Below are 15,953 nucleotides of genomic sequence, written 5' to 3' on the forward strand. Positions count from 1 at the left end.
ACTCCTTATAATCTTCACTTACTTTTAAGATAACATTTCTGCTGTTTCACTGTTTAATTTTAAGAGCCAAGAGCTTCCCATGAACCGAGAACTGGAGAAATTTGCCAAGATATTCCAAATGTTGAAAGATTCTTTAGAAGACCCAAGACACCAACTACTCCTGACCCAACCAGAAGACACTCCCGTCACTAATGATAACATCAGAGGAGTCATTAGAATCAGGGAGCACCATGCTCATAGCGTTGAACGAGAAATTAGACCTGAGAAGGTAATGTCCAAGCCTGAGAACACGACAGAAAGAACGGAGAGGTGTAGCAAACGCGCGAATAAGGACAAGGACCAGCCCCAAAGAGAAGAGCAGCCCTCGCTCATGAACGAAGAGACCCCCCAGGCTGAGCATACATCGGACTCGAGAAGAAAGCCCCAGGATGAGCAGGAAGTGGACAATGGAGAAGGTGTCTACCCCCCTACACCCCCCTCGAGTACAATACCAACGTCATGCAGACTATCACCCTCAAATGCTCTCACAACAACACAGAACGGAGCGAACAATGACGACATCTCCAACAGTAACGGAAGGGCCAATCAAACATGGGTTACAAAGGGAAAAGAGGCTGAACTAAGAACAGATCCATACAAGAGAAGAACAAAACACAAATCCCGGATAAACAGATCTGTCTACCCCAAGAAATCACATCAGAACAAGAAAGATACTAAGATGTTCCAGAAACTAATAAACAAGATGGCACAAATCACTATAAACACCTCACAGGCAATTGAAAAAATAGAGGAGCTGACGGCGAGCATTCACGCCAAGGTCACGCACATCCAAAACGTTGTAAATTGTTCACAAAAAAAGAATAACGAAACGGTCTGGCAGATGAAACATAATGATAACCGACCAAATAGGACAAAACCATTATCAAAAGAGGAAACTCTGGCCTTAACACGATCGTATGAAATACTGGACCGCGAGAAAGAGGAAAGAATCAAAACAGTACCACTCGACCCTAACAGAACATTGAGAAAGAATGATAGAACATCTAACCCTCACAACCTACAACAGATACAGCTCACAGCAACAGAGAATAAGACTGGCGTCCTTAACAACAAAGAAAAACCCCTGACATGTCTACTACTCAACTGCCGGTCGGCAACCAAACATTCCTCGGATATAGCTGACCTGATCATTAACAAGGACATTGATATAGCAGTCCTCACTGAAACGTGGCTCACGGAATCCTCATCCCCTTCCATGGATCTCCTAGTACCACCCCAATATAACATTTTGAGACTTGATAGACCCATAAAGCTAGGAGGAGGTATAGCCTGCATTCACAGATCTGTTATTGAGGTCAAACAAATTCTAACCGACCCTCTAGAATCCAGCGAATACCTAGGCCTTAATATAAGAACAACCAACAACCAAAGATGCAACCTGCACTCTTTTTACCATCCACCAGGAGACAGCGCAAAGTTTACAGAGGAGCTAATGGAGATCATAACGACCAACTCAAACGACGGCGCCAACAACATATTTCTTGGTGATTTCAACTTACACTGGGAAGACCACAACGACAAACTGGTCAAATCGCTGAAAGACTTCCTTGATGAACTGAACCTTACTCAAATATGCACACAACCCACTCACTCGAAAGGAGCGACGTTAGACTGGATTATCTCACGAAAGAAAGAGACATCAATCCTCTCTATAACACCATGTGACTGGTCGGATCATCATGCCATAACATTCGTGATACCTATAATGATAAAAGGCATGACCAGACAACCCCTCAAGACCAAAAAATGGGTCAGAGACACAAGAGATGCAAACTTAAAGCTACTAGTTGAAAGTTGTGAAAGAGACCTAAAACCGCATAACAATGTGCATAATGTGAATGAGCTGACCGACCACTACCTAACAACAGTCGAAAATATTGTCAACAACACCATGCCCCTAAAATTGAAAAATATCTCGGAGAAGACAAAAAACCCATGGTTTAATGAATCACTAAATGAAGAAAGGCGCAAATTGAGAATGGCCGAAAGAAAATGGAGACAACACCCTTCATCCCCAGAGCTGAAAGCACTCAGAAAAATTAGAGGCCAATATAACAAAAAGATCATCAACTCAAAACAAGAATTCATACGGTCAGAACTTGACAATGCCAAAAACAGACCACGGAAACTCTTTGAAATCCTAAAGCAACAATCAAACAAACTAGCTAAATCAGTCCATGAGAACTCCAAAACACCTCTAAATTGTGAAGAATCTTCTACATTTTTCACAGAGAAGGCGAAATCGCTAGAAGTAGAGCTCAAAAACACAGTGGCAAACCTTCCCATAGATCCAATGCCTACGAGAGATACTGCTGTGACTACGGAGAGTACCATGACAAAAAACGAGGCAAGGTGGGATACGTTCGAACTATATGACCAGCACAGTATCGCCAAAACGCTTTCCGAAATAAAGCCAAACAACCACTACCAAGACCCATTACCTGCAAAATGTGTAAAAGAAATCAATCACGCCCTGGTTCCAATATGGACTAAAATTATAAATGCGTCACTATCACAAGGGATCCTCCCAGACTGCCTGAAAACAGGACAAGTTGCTCCCATAATCAAAAAACCCTCAGCAGATAGATCAGACCCAAACAACTTTCGCCCAGTGACCAACATCCCGCTACTGGCCAAACTAATTGAGAAATGCGTTCAGAACCAACTAAGCCGACACATCACCAAATTCTCATTACTTGACGAATGCCAATCAGGATTCAGAGCAGGGCACAGCACTGAAACAGCGATCCTCCATATTGTCGATGATGCTCTACAGGCACTTGACCAAAACAAAGCATGTCTACTGATTCTCCTAGATCTGTCCTCGGCCTTCGACACAGTAAATCACGAAGCCCTATTGACCAGGTTACGGGACAGGATGGGCCTGTCAGGAACCGTGCTGGAATGGTTTATCTCTTTTTTACAGAACAGGACACAGCGATTCCTGGTTAATCAGTCCATCTCAACTCCATGCCCTATTTCAATTGGAGTCCCTCAAGGATCATCATTATCCCCCGATCTGTTTAACCTTTACGTCGAACCGCTCACAGAAATTCTCCAAAAATCACAGATATCCTATCACATGTATGCAGACGACACGCAAATATACTTAAAGATCTCTTCCCTAAAAGACATGGAGCTAATGAACGAGACTCTAAAAATGGCTCTACAATGGCTAACCACCAACCAGCTGAAGTTGAACGCTCACAAAACAGAGTTCCTACTAATCTCACCAGCTAGGAGCCATACGGAAATAAAGGAATGGACGAAGGTGGTGACTGCGTTAAACTGCAACCCAACACTAATCAAGTCAGCGAAATCGCTAGGAATCACTCTGGACGAGAACCTGGACATGAAAGCCCATATCAACTCAATGGCTAAAAATGCCAGGTTCCACCTGAACTACTTAAGAAAATTGAAACCGTTCATCTCAGAAGCGGATCTCAAATTAGCAATCCAATCCTTAGTTATCTCGAGGATTGAATATGGCTGCACCACCTTAGCGGGACTACCAAAATTGTCCACAGCGCCATTGAAAGCATGCCTAAACGCTGCGGCAAGAATTATCACCGGATCAAGAAAATACGATCATATATCGCCACACTTGAAAGCTTTAAGCTGGTTACCCTATGAAGCTAGAATCCAAATGAAGATGGCATGTATCACCCATAAAGCGCTACACCACAACACCCCAAGATACTTAGCGAAGAAAATCCAGCTATCGGGAGGTAATCGACCAGCGAGGAGTACTGAGGAATTCCTACTACGGCCAGCCCTTTTCCACAAGAAAAAAACCTACGACAGAGCGTTCTCAGGAGCTGCCCCCAGAATATGGAACTCTCTCCCTCCTAACATCAGGAAGATCCAAAACGTGGCATCATTTAAGCGAGAAGTGAAGAGCTTTCTGTTGAAGAAATACACTACCTAGAATAGATCATTCACGATCTGATGATGACCCAACTGTCAGACTTGCTTTTACATTTTACCTAAGATAGAAATACACCCACCATTGACTATCAACGCTAACTGCACACGTGTTATATTATATTTATCATCTACCTCATATTTGTTGTCCATATAACTGTCGTATATATATGTCTTTCCTATAAGCCTTCTATGTTAAGCGCTCTGATACCCACGGGTCTTGTTCGCGCTATACAAAACTTTATAATAAATAAATAAATAAATAAATAAACCATGGCATACCACTCGGAGTCAGTGCCTTTCATGCTCTACACTATAATCACTGCAGAGTATGTAAGTGTGCCAAGCGTGGTTCACTGCACTAATTTCTTAGCACAAAATGCATCCTCGCATCTATTTGTGGACGCTAGGGTGCATTTTGTGCTATGAAAATAGTTCCAAATCCCCGTCATGGAATTCAGCGGATTCTCATGGAATTTTAATGTAACTCAGCTGTATCCTGTAGAATTAAACTCTGCCAATTCCAACAACTTCTACCTCTTAATGAAACTGCCACAGTAAATGTGTTATCATCTTTTTACATAAAAAAATACTATTCTGTATTTATGATATTTTTTATTATTTGAAGCATGCTAAATAAAATGAATTTGAGTTTGCCAATAAAATTATATAGAAATTAACCAAGAGGCTCAAAGGCGGCTTATTTTTGCAGGTTCTCCTCAATCTTATAAATCAGGAGCATAGAGGCAGGTTGTTTGGGGTGGTCTTCTTTACTCAAGGGGTGTGTTCTTTTTAAGGGTGGGATACTAGGGGAATGGATCAGGGTAAATTGTTCTGGTGGATCCAAAGAGTAAGAGGTAGGAGATTGGTCTGATCAGATCAGTGGTGCGGTAGAGTGAGCCTGCCTGTGGGCGCGTCTGCTGAGAAAGGCATCAAGAGCAGCTCATTGGCGTGGACCGACCAATGCTGAGTACAGTAGAAGGGTTCTGACTTCATCTATGGACATCAATTAGGGTCACAGCGACTGCACTAGCATGCTCGTGGTATCCTGCCCTTGATGCCTCTGTTTCAGGACCTTAAGGTAACAGCAATTGAAGGTGAATGAGGACAATTTACTTTATTATTCAGATATTTAGGTAAACACGTAGATCTTTACATACGTCAGAAATAAACAAAACTCAAATAAATTAGTCAAACAGCTGACATACAGGCGTATACTTATTATGTATCTTGCAAGAACTGAACATTTGAATAGTAACGAAATCACAGCACATAAGGTGCCCCCAGTTTTGGTGGTGTGCAGACAAACATGTGTGAGCTGAATGATTGGTAGCTAATTTGAGTCATATACTTTCTAGATCAACTGGTAAAAATATCCAAATCAACATATTGTCTTTAGAGGGCATGAGAGAGTCATGGGGCATATTTACAAGAAATGACGGAGAGGGAGCTGCAGCAAATCTTGCATCCCCGTGGTCTGCCGTTTCAAAAACGCAGGGCTGTAAGGGTGGGCGTAGTTGGTGGAGTACCACTACATGGAATTCTGTGGAATTGATAAAAAACACCTTGAATTCCACTCCACAACTCCATTCCGTCTCACCACAATTAATAAAACAGAAACCTCACACACCCTTGGTAAAGATAAGCAACTCTATTATTATGTGCTAAAAATGCATATAATCATCTCACAAAAATGAACATGAGAACACAGCAAGCAGTGAGAGAGGTGATGATTTTGATTTCCTCTCTAACCTAGGGAGAGAACCAAGCAGATGCCTTGAAAACAAAGAGCACATCTTGCTGAACGATTCAGTGAGGGTCCCATCCTCTTAGGACCACCCCAAGCACAGTTATGGGCAAAAAATACAATTCCAACCAAAGGCCCTGCAAAGCATTATGGGACAATATTCTAGGGTGCAGTGAATAGTATAGTATCCAATATCAAAACATTCCTCAAGGGGCAGGCTCTTGGGCTCAGCTGAGAGCCAATACTATAATATTCACTAAACTCTAGAATCTCGTCCCATAATGCTTTGCAGGGCCTTTGGTTGGCACTGTATTTTTCCCATAACTTTGCTTGGGGTGGATTTAGGAGGATCCAACAACCACCAAATTGTTCAGCATGATATGCTCTTTGTGTTCAAGGCATTCTCTTGCCCTCCCCCTAAGTAAGGGGTGACCCCAAAATCCTCACCTCTCTCATTGCCTGATGTTTTTCAAAGTTCACTTTTGTGAATTGCTTATATGTTTTTTCCCAGCATGTAAAGATAAAGTTGATTTATCAAAGGGTTGTGGGTATAGTGAGTGACTCCACTGCGCAGTGGAGCGGGAATTATTGCATGAATTCCATGTTTACAATGAAATGCGTAGTTACCAAATCTCTGCAACTTCCGCTAGTGGAGCGGAGTTAATTGCCCAGGGTTAATTTAAGGGTTTCTCATCTGCAGGAAGGAACACTTTCAAAGCAAAAACAAGGAGAACTAAAAGTGTTTCTCCTCGTTGCGCCACTATAGCGCCTGTTTTTCAATGGCATTTGTTTTCGGCACTGCCTCTGATTTACAGATCCTTGTACATCTGGAGCAGCTTCAAAAGCAATGGTGTTGAGGTGGAACGCCCAAAGCAACACCCAATGCATGCCCCTTTCACGCAGATACCTGTTTGAAAAGGTACCATGTGTACAAAGCGGCGTTAAGCCTCAAAAAGTGGCTAAATGCCTCTTTGTAAATATGGTGCAGGACATTGTGCTACTGGAACATCGGTAGAAGGGACATTCCGGTGGTGCAATTCCCTTGTAAATAAGTCCCATAGTGTTCCAGATTAGGGGAACGAAGATTAGCTCAGGGTTCTCTTCAGACTTTGGGGCATATTTAACTTTTTCTCTATTCAGAGCACTTTCCCTTGCACAAATGCCTCTTTTTACTCTTTCTCTCTCTCCGTCCCTCCCTCTCAGCCTCTCTCTCTCTCTTTCTCTCCCCCTCCCACCGCCCTCCTACGCACCACTGAAGATAGTTGTTGGTGGTGCTGCCTCCTATCTTGACTCTCAGCATCTCTCCATCTCACACAAACTGCAGCAGTAACAAGATTGTATCTGATCCTCCCCACCTCCCTCCCTCCCCCATGGTGTGCATCATGGAGAGATGCATCAGCACTTTCTAGGCTGTTTCCTGTGTCTGCATTAGGTAAAAACAACTTGTATCCAAGCTCTTCTCTTTACAGAGCCCTGTGGATTGCAGAGGATTAAATGGCTTCAACCAGTGCTTCGAGGAGGCGTGAACCTTCACCCTCAGGTAAAGCCGCCCTTCAAGCTCTTATGAGGATACAGTGTGAGGGGGTCAGCTTTCAACTCACACTGGGATTTACTCAACAGACATGGGATACACTGTGTTGTCTCTAACTGATAGTCAGTGTCTCATCTTGGCAGACACTGAGAGCCAAAGCTCTAAATATGGCTCTCACTGACACACACAGGCTAGTCATGGTGCTCACTGGGAGTCACTGACCATGAAAGATGCACACGGATATTCACTGACTAGTCATGGATACACTGAACTGACCTGCTAGTATTGTCGCACGCTGTTAGTCAGTCTCCCATCTTGTGAATCACTGAGTCAAAGACCACAGTACTCGTTGAGACTTAGAAGGTAGTCACGGTTGACACTAGGAGTGACTAGGTACGCCTGGTACACACAGACAATCAGGGTCTGGGTTTGGCACAAACAGAGTCACCGGCCGGACTGCAAACACGCTGAGAGTCAATGGTCAGTTTTGACACACATTGAACATTGATAACTAGACCTGTCACACTCAAGGAATTGCTGTCCAGGTCAGCACACACTGAGAGCCAGTATTACACTTTTGTATACACCAGCAATCTGTGATGGTCTTGGCAGATTCTGAAAGTCATTGCTAATGTTGGTACAGATGGGAGGCACTGGTTAGCCTAGCACTCACTAAAGTACTCTAACAGTTGTGGCAAACGCTCAGTGTATTGTCCTGGTACACACTCACTGTCATTGACTGGGCCTGACACACACAACCAGAGTCGCTTACTGGACCTGGCACACTCAGAGTCACTTACTGGACCTGGAACACACACAGAGTCACTTACTGGGCCTGACACAAACACAGAGTCACTTACTGGACCTAGTACACACACACAGGCACTTACTGGACCTGGCACACAAACAGTCACTTACTTGACCTGGCACACACACAGTCACTTACTGGACCTGGCACACAAAGAGTCACTTACTGGACCTGGCACACACACAGAGTCACTTACTGGACCTGGCACACACACAGATGCACTTGCTGGACCTGGTGCACACACTGAGGCACTTACTGGACCTGGCACACACACAGAGTCACTTACTGGATCTGGCACACACAGAGTCACTTACTGGACCTGGCGCACATTCAGAGTCACTTACTTGACCTAGCACACACACAGAGGCACTTACTGGATCTGGCACACACACAGTCACTTACTGGACCGGACACACACAGAGTCACTTACTGGACCTGGCACACACAGAGGCACTTGCTGGATCTGGCACACACACAGTCACTTACTGGACCGGACACACACAGAGTCACTTACTGGACCTGGCACACACACAGAGGCACTTACTGGATCTGGCACACACACAGTCACTTACTGGACCGGACACACACAGAGTCACTTACTGGACCTGGCACACACACAGTCACTTACTGGACCGGACACACACAGAGTCACTTACTGGATCTGGCACACACACAGTCACTTAGTGGACCTCGCACACACAGAGTCACTTAGTGGACCTGGGGCACATTCAGAGTCACTTACTGGACCTGGCACACACACAGAGACACTTACTGGACCTCGCACACACACAGAGTCACTCACTGGACCTTGCACACACAGAGTCACTTACTGGACCTGGCACACATTCAGAGTCACTTACTGGACCTGACACACACACAGAGTCACTTACTGGACCTGGGGCACATTCAGAGTCACTTACTGGACCAGGCACACACACAGAGTCACTTCCTGGACCTCGCACACACAGCGTCACTTACTGGAACTGGCGCACAAACAGTAGCTTACTGAATCTGGCACACACAGAGTCACTTACTGGACCTGGGGCACATTCAGAGTCACTTACTGGACCAGGCACACACACAGTCATATACTGGACCTCGCACACACAGAGTCACTGGCTAGTCCTGATGCACACTCAAAGACACTTGCTAGGACAGGGCTGTGCATCTTCACTGAGGTTGTACTTCAGGTATTGAAAGGTGAATAACTCTAGTAATTAATAATCATGTATTATTTTATTTGCAGTTCGCTCAGAGCTCTGTCGCATGAGGAGACACGCTATAACCGTGGGAGTGATGACCGCCGTGAGCACCTTTGTAACCATCGTTCTTTACCGTCTGGGTAAGCAGCAGTGATCAGATCTTCACACACCGGACCGGCCTATGGCCCACCAATACAGCTACAAACATAGATAGTTTTGTTAGGAGCCGGTAGCAAGGATGTGGAAAAGGATATAGTATTCCCATTCACAAACTAGGGATGTGCAGTTGCCCACCGACTGGTTTGCGAAAGGTAATGGTTGAGTACACCCACTTTGCATGTCATTAACGATAAATATCGCTGACATGCAAGGCGGGCCCCAAACTGCTCGCTATCACCTAAAAGCTGTTGCTAACTGATTCGTTAAGGCTTTGTAGATGATACAGCTGGTTTTGACGATGCTACAGGCTGTGAGGTGCAATCAGTGGAGATCCATCAGGGTGGGGTCATTGGTCATAGTTCTTCTGGTCCATCATTAGCCGTCCTGCTGCACGGCTCTGTGAAGAGTACTCTTAAGGAGAAGCTTGTGGAGCAGAGCATTGCAACCAAGCAGGTGAAAGGGGGGTCTAAAGTTGCTTTCTAGTTAGTCTCAGTTAGTAGAAAGGACTGGCCTCCGGCCCTCTTAGTTTTCTTGGGAATGTGTTTCTTGAAGATGAGATCTGTGTCTAGAGTGAGATGGCATGAGGTGTACATTTGTGTTTAAATCCAACCAGGTTCTTTGTCTTTGAGCCAGGCATGACTAGTTGTTGGATGTTGTTCTTGGGTAACAGCAGGATTTCTAGTTTGGTCAGATTTAACTTCAGGTAGGTGCTGTACAACCAGGTCTGGATGAGTTACAAGAAGCACATTAAGAATTGGGTGTTTGTTACAGGGGTGAGGTGACCTTCAAATACAGTTGTGAGTCATGAGTGTAGTGGTGTCCTTTCATGTTATCTGTGAGTAGAGCCAGAAGGGGCTCCCTGTTGGGGCTGAAGATGATGCAGTACAATATGAAACACTGACGTACTCCATAGGTGAGTAACAACTTTGGGGACCATCAGGTGCCCATATGAATGAACTCATGTTAGTTGGAAAGGGAGGCGGAGAACAAATGAAGGGCGTCTCCACGGAAACCCATTTGAGACTAAACGGTGTCAATTAGGATGAGTTGCTCACTACTGTGGATGGAAGCTGGGAGGTTCAGTAATATCAGGAGGCAAGGGTCATCTCTATGAGTAATCAGAAGGACACAGTCTATGATTTGTAGGTTAGTTGTCTCCTTGCTGCAGGACGAACGGACCACAGATCGATAGTCAGGCAGGAGATGGTTGGTGTTGATCTTGGAGCTGGGCGTAGTCTGATTTCTCTGTGATCTTGTTACAAAACGATTGAAATCAAGACATGAATAGTGGCACACATTAGATGCCATGGACCAATCAGCATTGTTTGTCTTGGGTCTAGTGTAGATCTGAATTATCATGGTCATTGTCTTGTATTGGTATATCAATGGAGTCAGTCATTTCTAACACTGTACTAGTGTTTACACTGATAATGGAAAGTGCATCTTAAGTGCTTGTTGTTATTACTGGAAACAATGTAGACCTATGTCAGTCTTGCTGAAGAGTACCTTAGCTCCTCGCTCAGTCTCACACCTGTTTATTCTCCCATCCTGTACCCACTCTGTCTCTCCTGGTCCTTCTATCTTGCAGTAGAGCGAGAAATATTTTACAATCCCAAAGCGAGAAGCTCTGCTGATTTCCATCCTAATGGAAAGAGCTGTGCTGGTCTTCAACAAGCCGTTCAACATGAGGACCGGTCATTCCAGACTTCTGTAGCCTCTCTTCTGAAACCCACTCAATGCTTCCGCGCAGCTGAAAAGAATCATATACTAATTCAAAAAGGTATGCACTGGTAAAGTATCTGTAATGAGCTTGCATTACAAGGGAGGGATGTCCGTGTGCACCATCGATCAGTGCATAACAAGGGAGGGATGTCAGTGTGCACCTGGGATCAGTGCATAACAAGGGAGGGATGTCAGTGTGCACCAGGGATCAGTGCATAACAAGGGAGGGATATCAGTGTGCACCAGGGATCAGTGCATTACAAGGGAGGGATGTCAGTGTGCACCAGAGATCAGTGCATAACAAGGGAGGGATGTCAGTGTGCATCAGGGACCAGTGCATCAGGAGGGAGGGATATCAGTGTGCACCAGGGATCAGTGCATGACAAGGGAGGGATGTCAGTGTGCACCAGGGATCAGTGCATAACAAGGGAGGGATGTCAGTGTGCACCAGGGATCAGTGCATAACAAGGGAGGGATGTCAGTGTGCACCAGGGACGAGTGCAGGACAGAGGAGAAATGTCAGTGTGCAGCAGGGATCAGTGCATTACAAGGGAGGGGTGTCAGTGTGCACAAGGGATCAGTGCATAGCAAGGGAGGGATGTCAGTGTGCAGCAGGGATCAGTGCATTACAAAGAAGGGATGTCAGTGTGCACCAGGGATCAGTGCATAACAAGGGAGGGATGTCAGTGTGCCCCAGGGATCAGTGCATAGCAAGGGAGGGATGTCAGTGTGCAGCAGGGATCAGTGCATTACAAAGAAGGGATGTCAGTGTGCCCCAGGGATCAGTGCATTGCAAGGGAGGGATGTCAGTGTGTACCAGGGATCAGTGCATTACAAGGAAGGGATGTCAGTGTGCACCAGGGATCAGTGCATTACAAGGGAGGGATGTCCGTGTGCACCATCGATCAGTGCATAACAAGGGAGGGATGTCAGTGTGCCCCAGGGATCAGTGCATTACAAGGGAGGGATGTCAGTGTGTACCAGGGATCAGTGCATTACAAGGAAGGGATGTCAGTGTGCACCAGGGATCAGTGCATCACAAGGGAGGGATGTCAGTGCACCAGGGATCAGTGCATAGCAAGGGAGGGATGTCAGTGTGCACCAGGGATCAGTGCATAGCAAGGGAGGGATGTCAGTGTGCAGCAGGGATCAGTGCATAGCAAGGGAGGGATGTCAGTGTGCACCAGGGATGAGTGCATAACAAGGGAGGGATGTCAGTGTGCACCAGCGATCAGTGGCTTATGAAGGTGTGAGGCGGAATCAGTAGAGCGGTGGGTTCATGGCAAGTTAGCTGCACACACAACACCAGAACCAGCCTGCAATGCAGACATATCATAATCAGATATTACTTTATATTATAGAAACCATAGAAATTCACTGAAAAGAGCAAAGGTTAAAGTGGTGTTATAGGTAGGTCTTCTAATGATAACAAAAACTAATATTAAAAAACAAAAAAACACTGATATTCACCAGATTTACATACCTGACATAACTATAACTTGCACCGCTAAGATGCACTGCTTATGACAACACGTATCACATCACTGATGACATCTCCAATCCATGATGTGTAAGTGATGTATAACTGGTGAATTTCAGTGATTGGTTTTAAACGTCATCTTTTTTATTATAGGAAGACTTGCGAATATCCCCATATTACCCTTATTTTTTCAGTGAATTTATACACCCCCACATCCTTGTACCCCTTAGTGCCCTCTGTAACACACGGAAAAAAAAAATGTGTAAACCTAAACTTATTTATGTAGAATGTTTATAGAGTAAAATGTGTCTCCTCAAAGCCCCTGCAGGCCAATATGAAGTCAGGAAATAAAGCGAGACCCTGAGAGCTGCCAACACAGTCCAAGGTATTTAGAATCGATCTGATCTAAATGCTGCGTCGATCTGAAACCTGTGTGCCTTGTTCGCTCTCCATGCTCTCACCGGCCTTTGACAGAACACCGGTCTAAAGGATTAAGGGCCAGATGTACAAACGTTAGGAATGCCGATTCCCAATTTGCGATCCTCTCAGTTCTCGCAAATAAGAAATTGGTGTTCCTAATGTATGAACGTCATTGAGTTTCATTTAGGGATTCCTTGTGGGTTTCAAATTGATCTACCTCATGCATATTAATGAGGGAGGTTGCAATTTGTGACCCATTAGGAATCACAGTCATCCCAGAGATGGAGGCCTGCAAGGGTTAGCAGACCACCATGTCTGCAATTGCTTTTTAATAAAGCATTTTTTTAATGCACCCAGTCTTCCTTAAAGAAAGCAAGATGCTTTAAAAAAATACGTGAAACTTTGTAGGTTAATTTTTAAGAGTAGGCTACAAAACCACTGCCTGCTCTTAAAAATCTCAAAGGGGAAACGGTCCTATGGGGAGCAATTACAATTTACGAATGGTTTACCACCTCCTTCAAGAAGCCGGTGAAATAAGAATGTTTTGCAACCATAATTTACAAAACATTCATATATCCCTTTCAGACTCAGTTACTTAGGACCGGGGCTTTCGTCTCCACTTCAGTCCCCATGCTATACTTCTGGGCTTACGCTGAGTGTTACATGTCTGTCTTGTCAGTGTGTGGTGTCTTTGCATGAATCATGCTTAAACTAGTGCGTTCCACACCCACAATATAAGGGCGTTGACGGCCTCAGCATGCACTTGTTCTCAATGCACAGCATGCTATTCTTTGTTCTGTTCATTTTCTTTGTTTTATCTACTTCTTTAGGTCAGCTTTTATCCTGAAGGTATACTGAATACAAGTGTGATATTTTGTAGGGTGCGGCTTAACTCACAGACACTCGTCACCGACCCTCACACGAGTAGATTAGGGCGCTGGTCCTGATGAATTGGTATGATGTTTTCAACAGTAATTAGACAAGAAAAACTTTGAGCTTCTCTTAAAACATCACCTTGTGCTTGATCGGACCATTGCATCCATTTCTAGCCTGCCTGATCTTAATCATAACAGAGGAGCACAGTTATTAAAATCACCTAGGGTTTTCCAAGTTATTTTTACCTCACCTCTACACCAGTCTACTCACATTATCACACCCACTCTACACCTCACTCTTCACATCGGCCAAATATAAAAGAACTCCAGCAAACAACCCCCCTGCTGGGCCCTTTGGGCATTGCAGCGCCGGCCGAACGAGGAGCTGCCCGATGATGAAGCATGACACCCCTCGGGGTGTGAGGGCCTGTTGGGCTTTGCAGTGCCGGCCCAGCGAGGAGCTGCCTGACCATGAAGCATGACACCCCTCGGGGGTGTGAGGGCCCGTTGGGTATTGCAGCGCCGGCCAAACGAGGAGCTGCCCGATGATGAAGCATGACACCCCTCGGGGTGTGAGGGCCTGTTGGGCTTTGCAGTGCCGGCCCAGCGAGGAGCTGCCCGACCATGGAGCATGACACCCCTCGGGTGTGTGAGGGCCCGTTGGGCATTGCAGTGCCGGCCGAACGAGGAGCTGCCCGATGATGAAGCATGACACCCCTCGGGGGGTGTGAGGGCCTGTTGGGCATTGCAGCGCCGGCCGAACGAGGAGCTGCCCGATGATGAAGCATGACACCCCTCGGGGGTGTGAGGGCCCGTTGGGTATTGCAGCGCCGGCCGAACGAGGAGCTGCCCGATGATGAAGCATGACACCCCTCGGGGTGTGAGGGCCCGTTGGGCATTGCAGCGCCGGCCCAATGAGGAGCTGCTTGATGATGAAGCATAACACCCCTCGGGGGGGTGAGGGCACGTTGTGTATTGCAGCGCCGGCCCAATGGAAAGCTGCCTGACGATGAAGCATTTATTTAGTTATTTATTTATGCGTTTTTATATAGCGCTGACTTTACCCGAAGGTGTCAGAGCGCTTTACAATAGGAAAAGATCTGATACATGAGAACATTACAGGTGAACAAATTACAAAAGCAAACGCTAAGTTACATGAGGCAAAAGTGACAATTGTGAGCAAACAAAATACACGAGGTAGCAAACAGTGCATTACAGGAGGAAAAAGTGACATGTGTGCAGGTTACAAAAGCAATCAAAACAATTAAGTGAGTGTAATCAGACTATGTGTCGCACTCACTAAGGTGCTATAAGTGTGTGAGGGGGATTTCCTCACCAAGCATACGCTAGCGTTTTGCTGCGAGTGTGATACCTGTTGTACTGTCATCAGCCTCCAGATGACGGGACAACAGGTATCCCGCAGGTCCTGACCAAGAATCCCGGTCAAAACCCCTTGCCGCATCACTCCAGGGAGCACTCACAGCAAAACGCTAGCGTATGCTTGGTGAGGGAATCCCCCTCGCACACTTATAGCACCTTAGTGAGTGCGACACATATTCAGATTACACTCACTTAATTGTTTTTAACCTGCACTTGCACTATCTACGGTCCTGAGGAAAGCCAGCATTACTAAAGGCACTGGCTGAAACATGTCGACCACAACTGGATGTAGGAGGTCTTAATTAATTAATTAATTTTACCACCACAACGTCCACCTGCCTTGTTTTTAACCGCTAACGGAGGCCCAGGTATTAAAATTTAATTCACCCTTGGGTACTGGGACCACCGTCTTACCCATTTTAACTTCACTTCACAATCCACCACAATGCACTTTCAGTAACATACCTGCTCCGCTGTAATCAGGCATCGAAGCACACCCGGAACACGCTAGGTGTCACTGGGTGGGCCCGATGATGAAGCATGCCACCAACCAGGTTGGTGGGTGAGGGCTTTTTAAATACAACCAATGGGTGCCTGCTGATAATACAGTCCAGAGTCCAATAAAACGGTCACATTTAGCAAATC

General features: G+C 45.6%; 1 protein-coding gene across 1 annotated transcript in view; it reads left to right on the forward strand.

The window, feature by feature from the left end:
- Window positions 1-7,225: 7,225 nt before the first annotated feature.
- The window catches only part of LOC147663085 (collagen alpha-1(XII) chain-like), a 223,334-nt gene continuing 214,606 nt past the window's right edge, over window positions 7,226-15,953 (forward strand). Inside the window, exons 1-3 of the mRNA XM_086950689.1 lie at window positions 7,226-7,271; window positions 9,317-9,412; window positions 11,020-11,211. Coding sequence (XP_086806815.1) covers window positions 7,226-7,271; window positions 9,317-9,412; window positions 11,020-11,211 — 334 coding nt within the window. The remainder of the gene's footprint in view (window positions 7,272-9,316; window positions 9,413-11,019; window positions 11,212-15,953) is intronic.

This window comes from Lissotriton vulgaris, unplaced genomic scaffold (genome assembly GCF_964263255.1).
Source record: "Lissotriton vulgaris unplaced genomic scaffold, aLisVul1.2 SCAFFOLD_1446, whole genome shotgun sequence".
NCBI classification, from domain to species: domain Eukaryota; kingdom Metazoa; phylum Chordata; class Amphibia; order Caudata; family Salamandridae; genus Lissotriton; species Lissotriton vulgaris.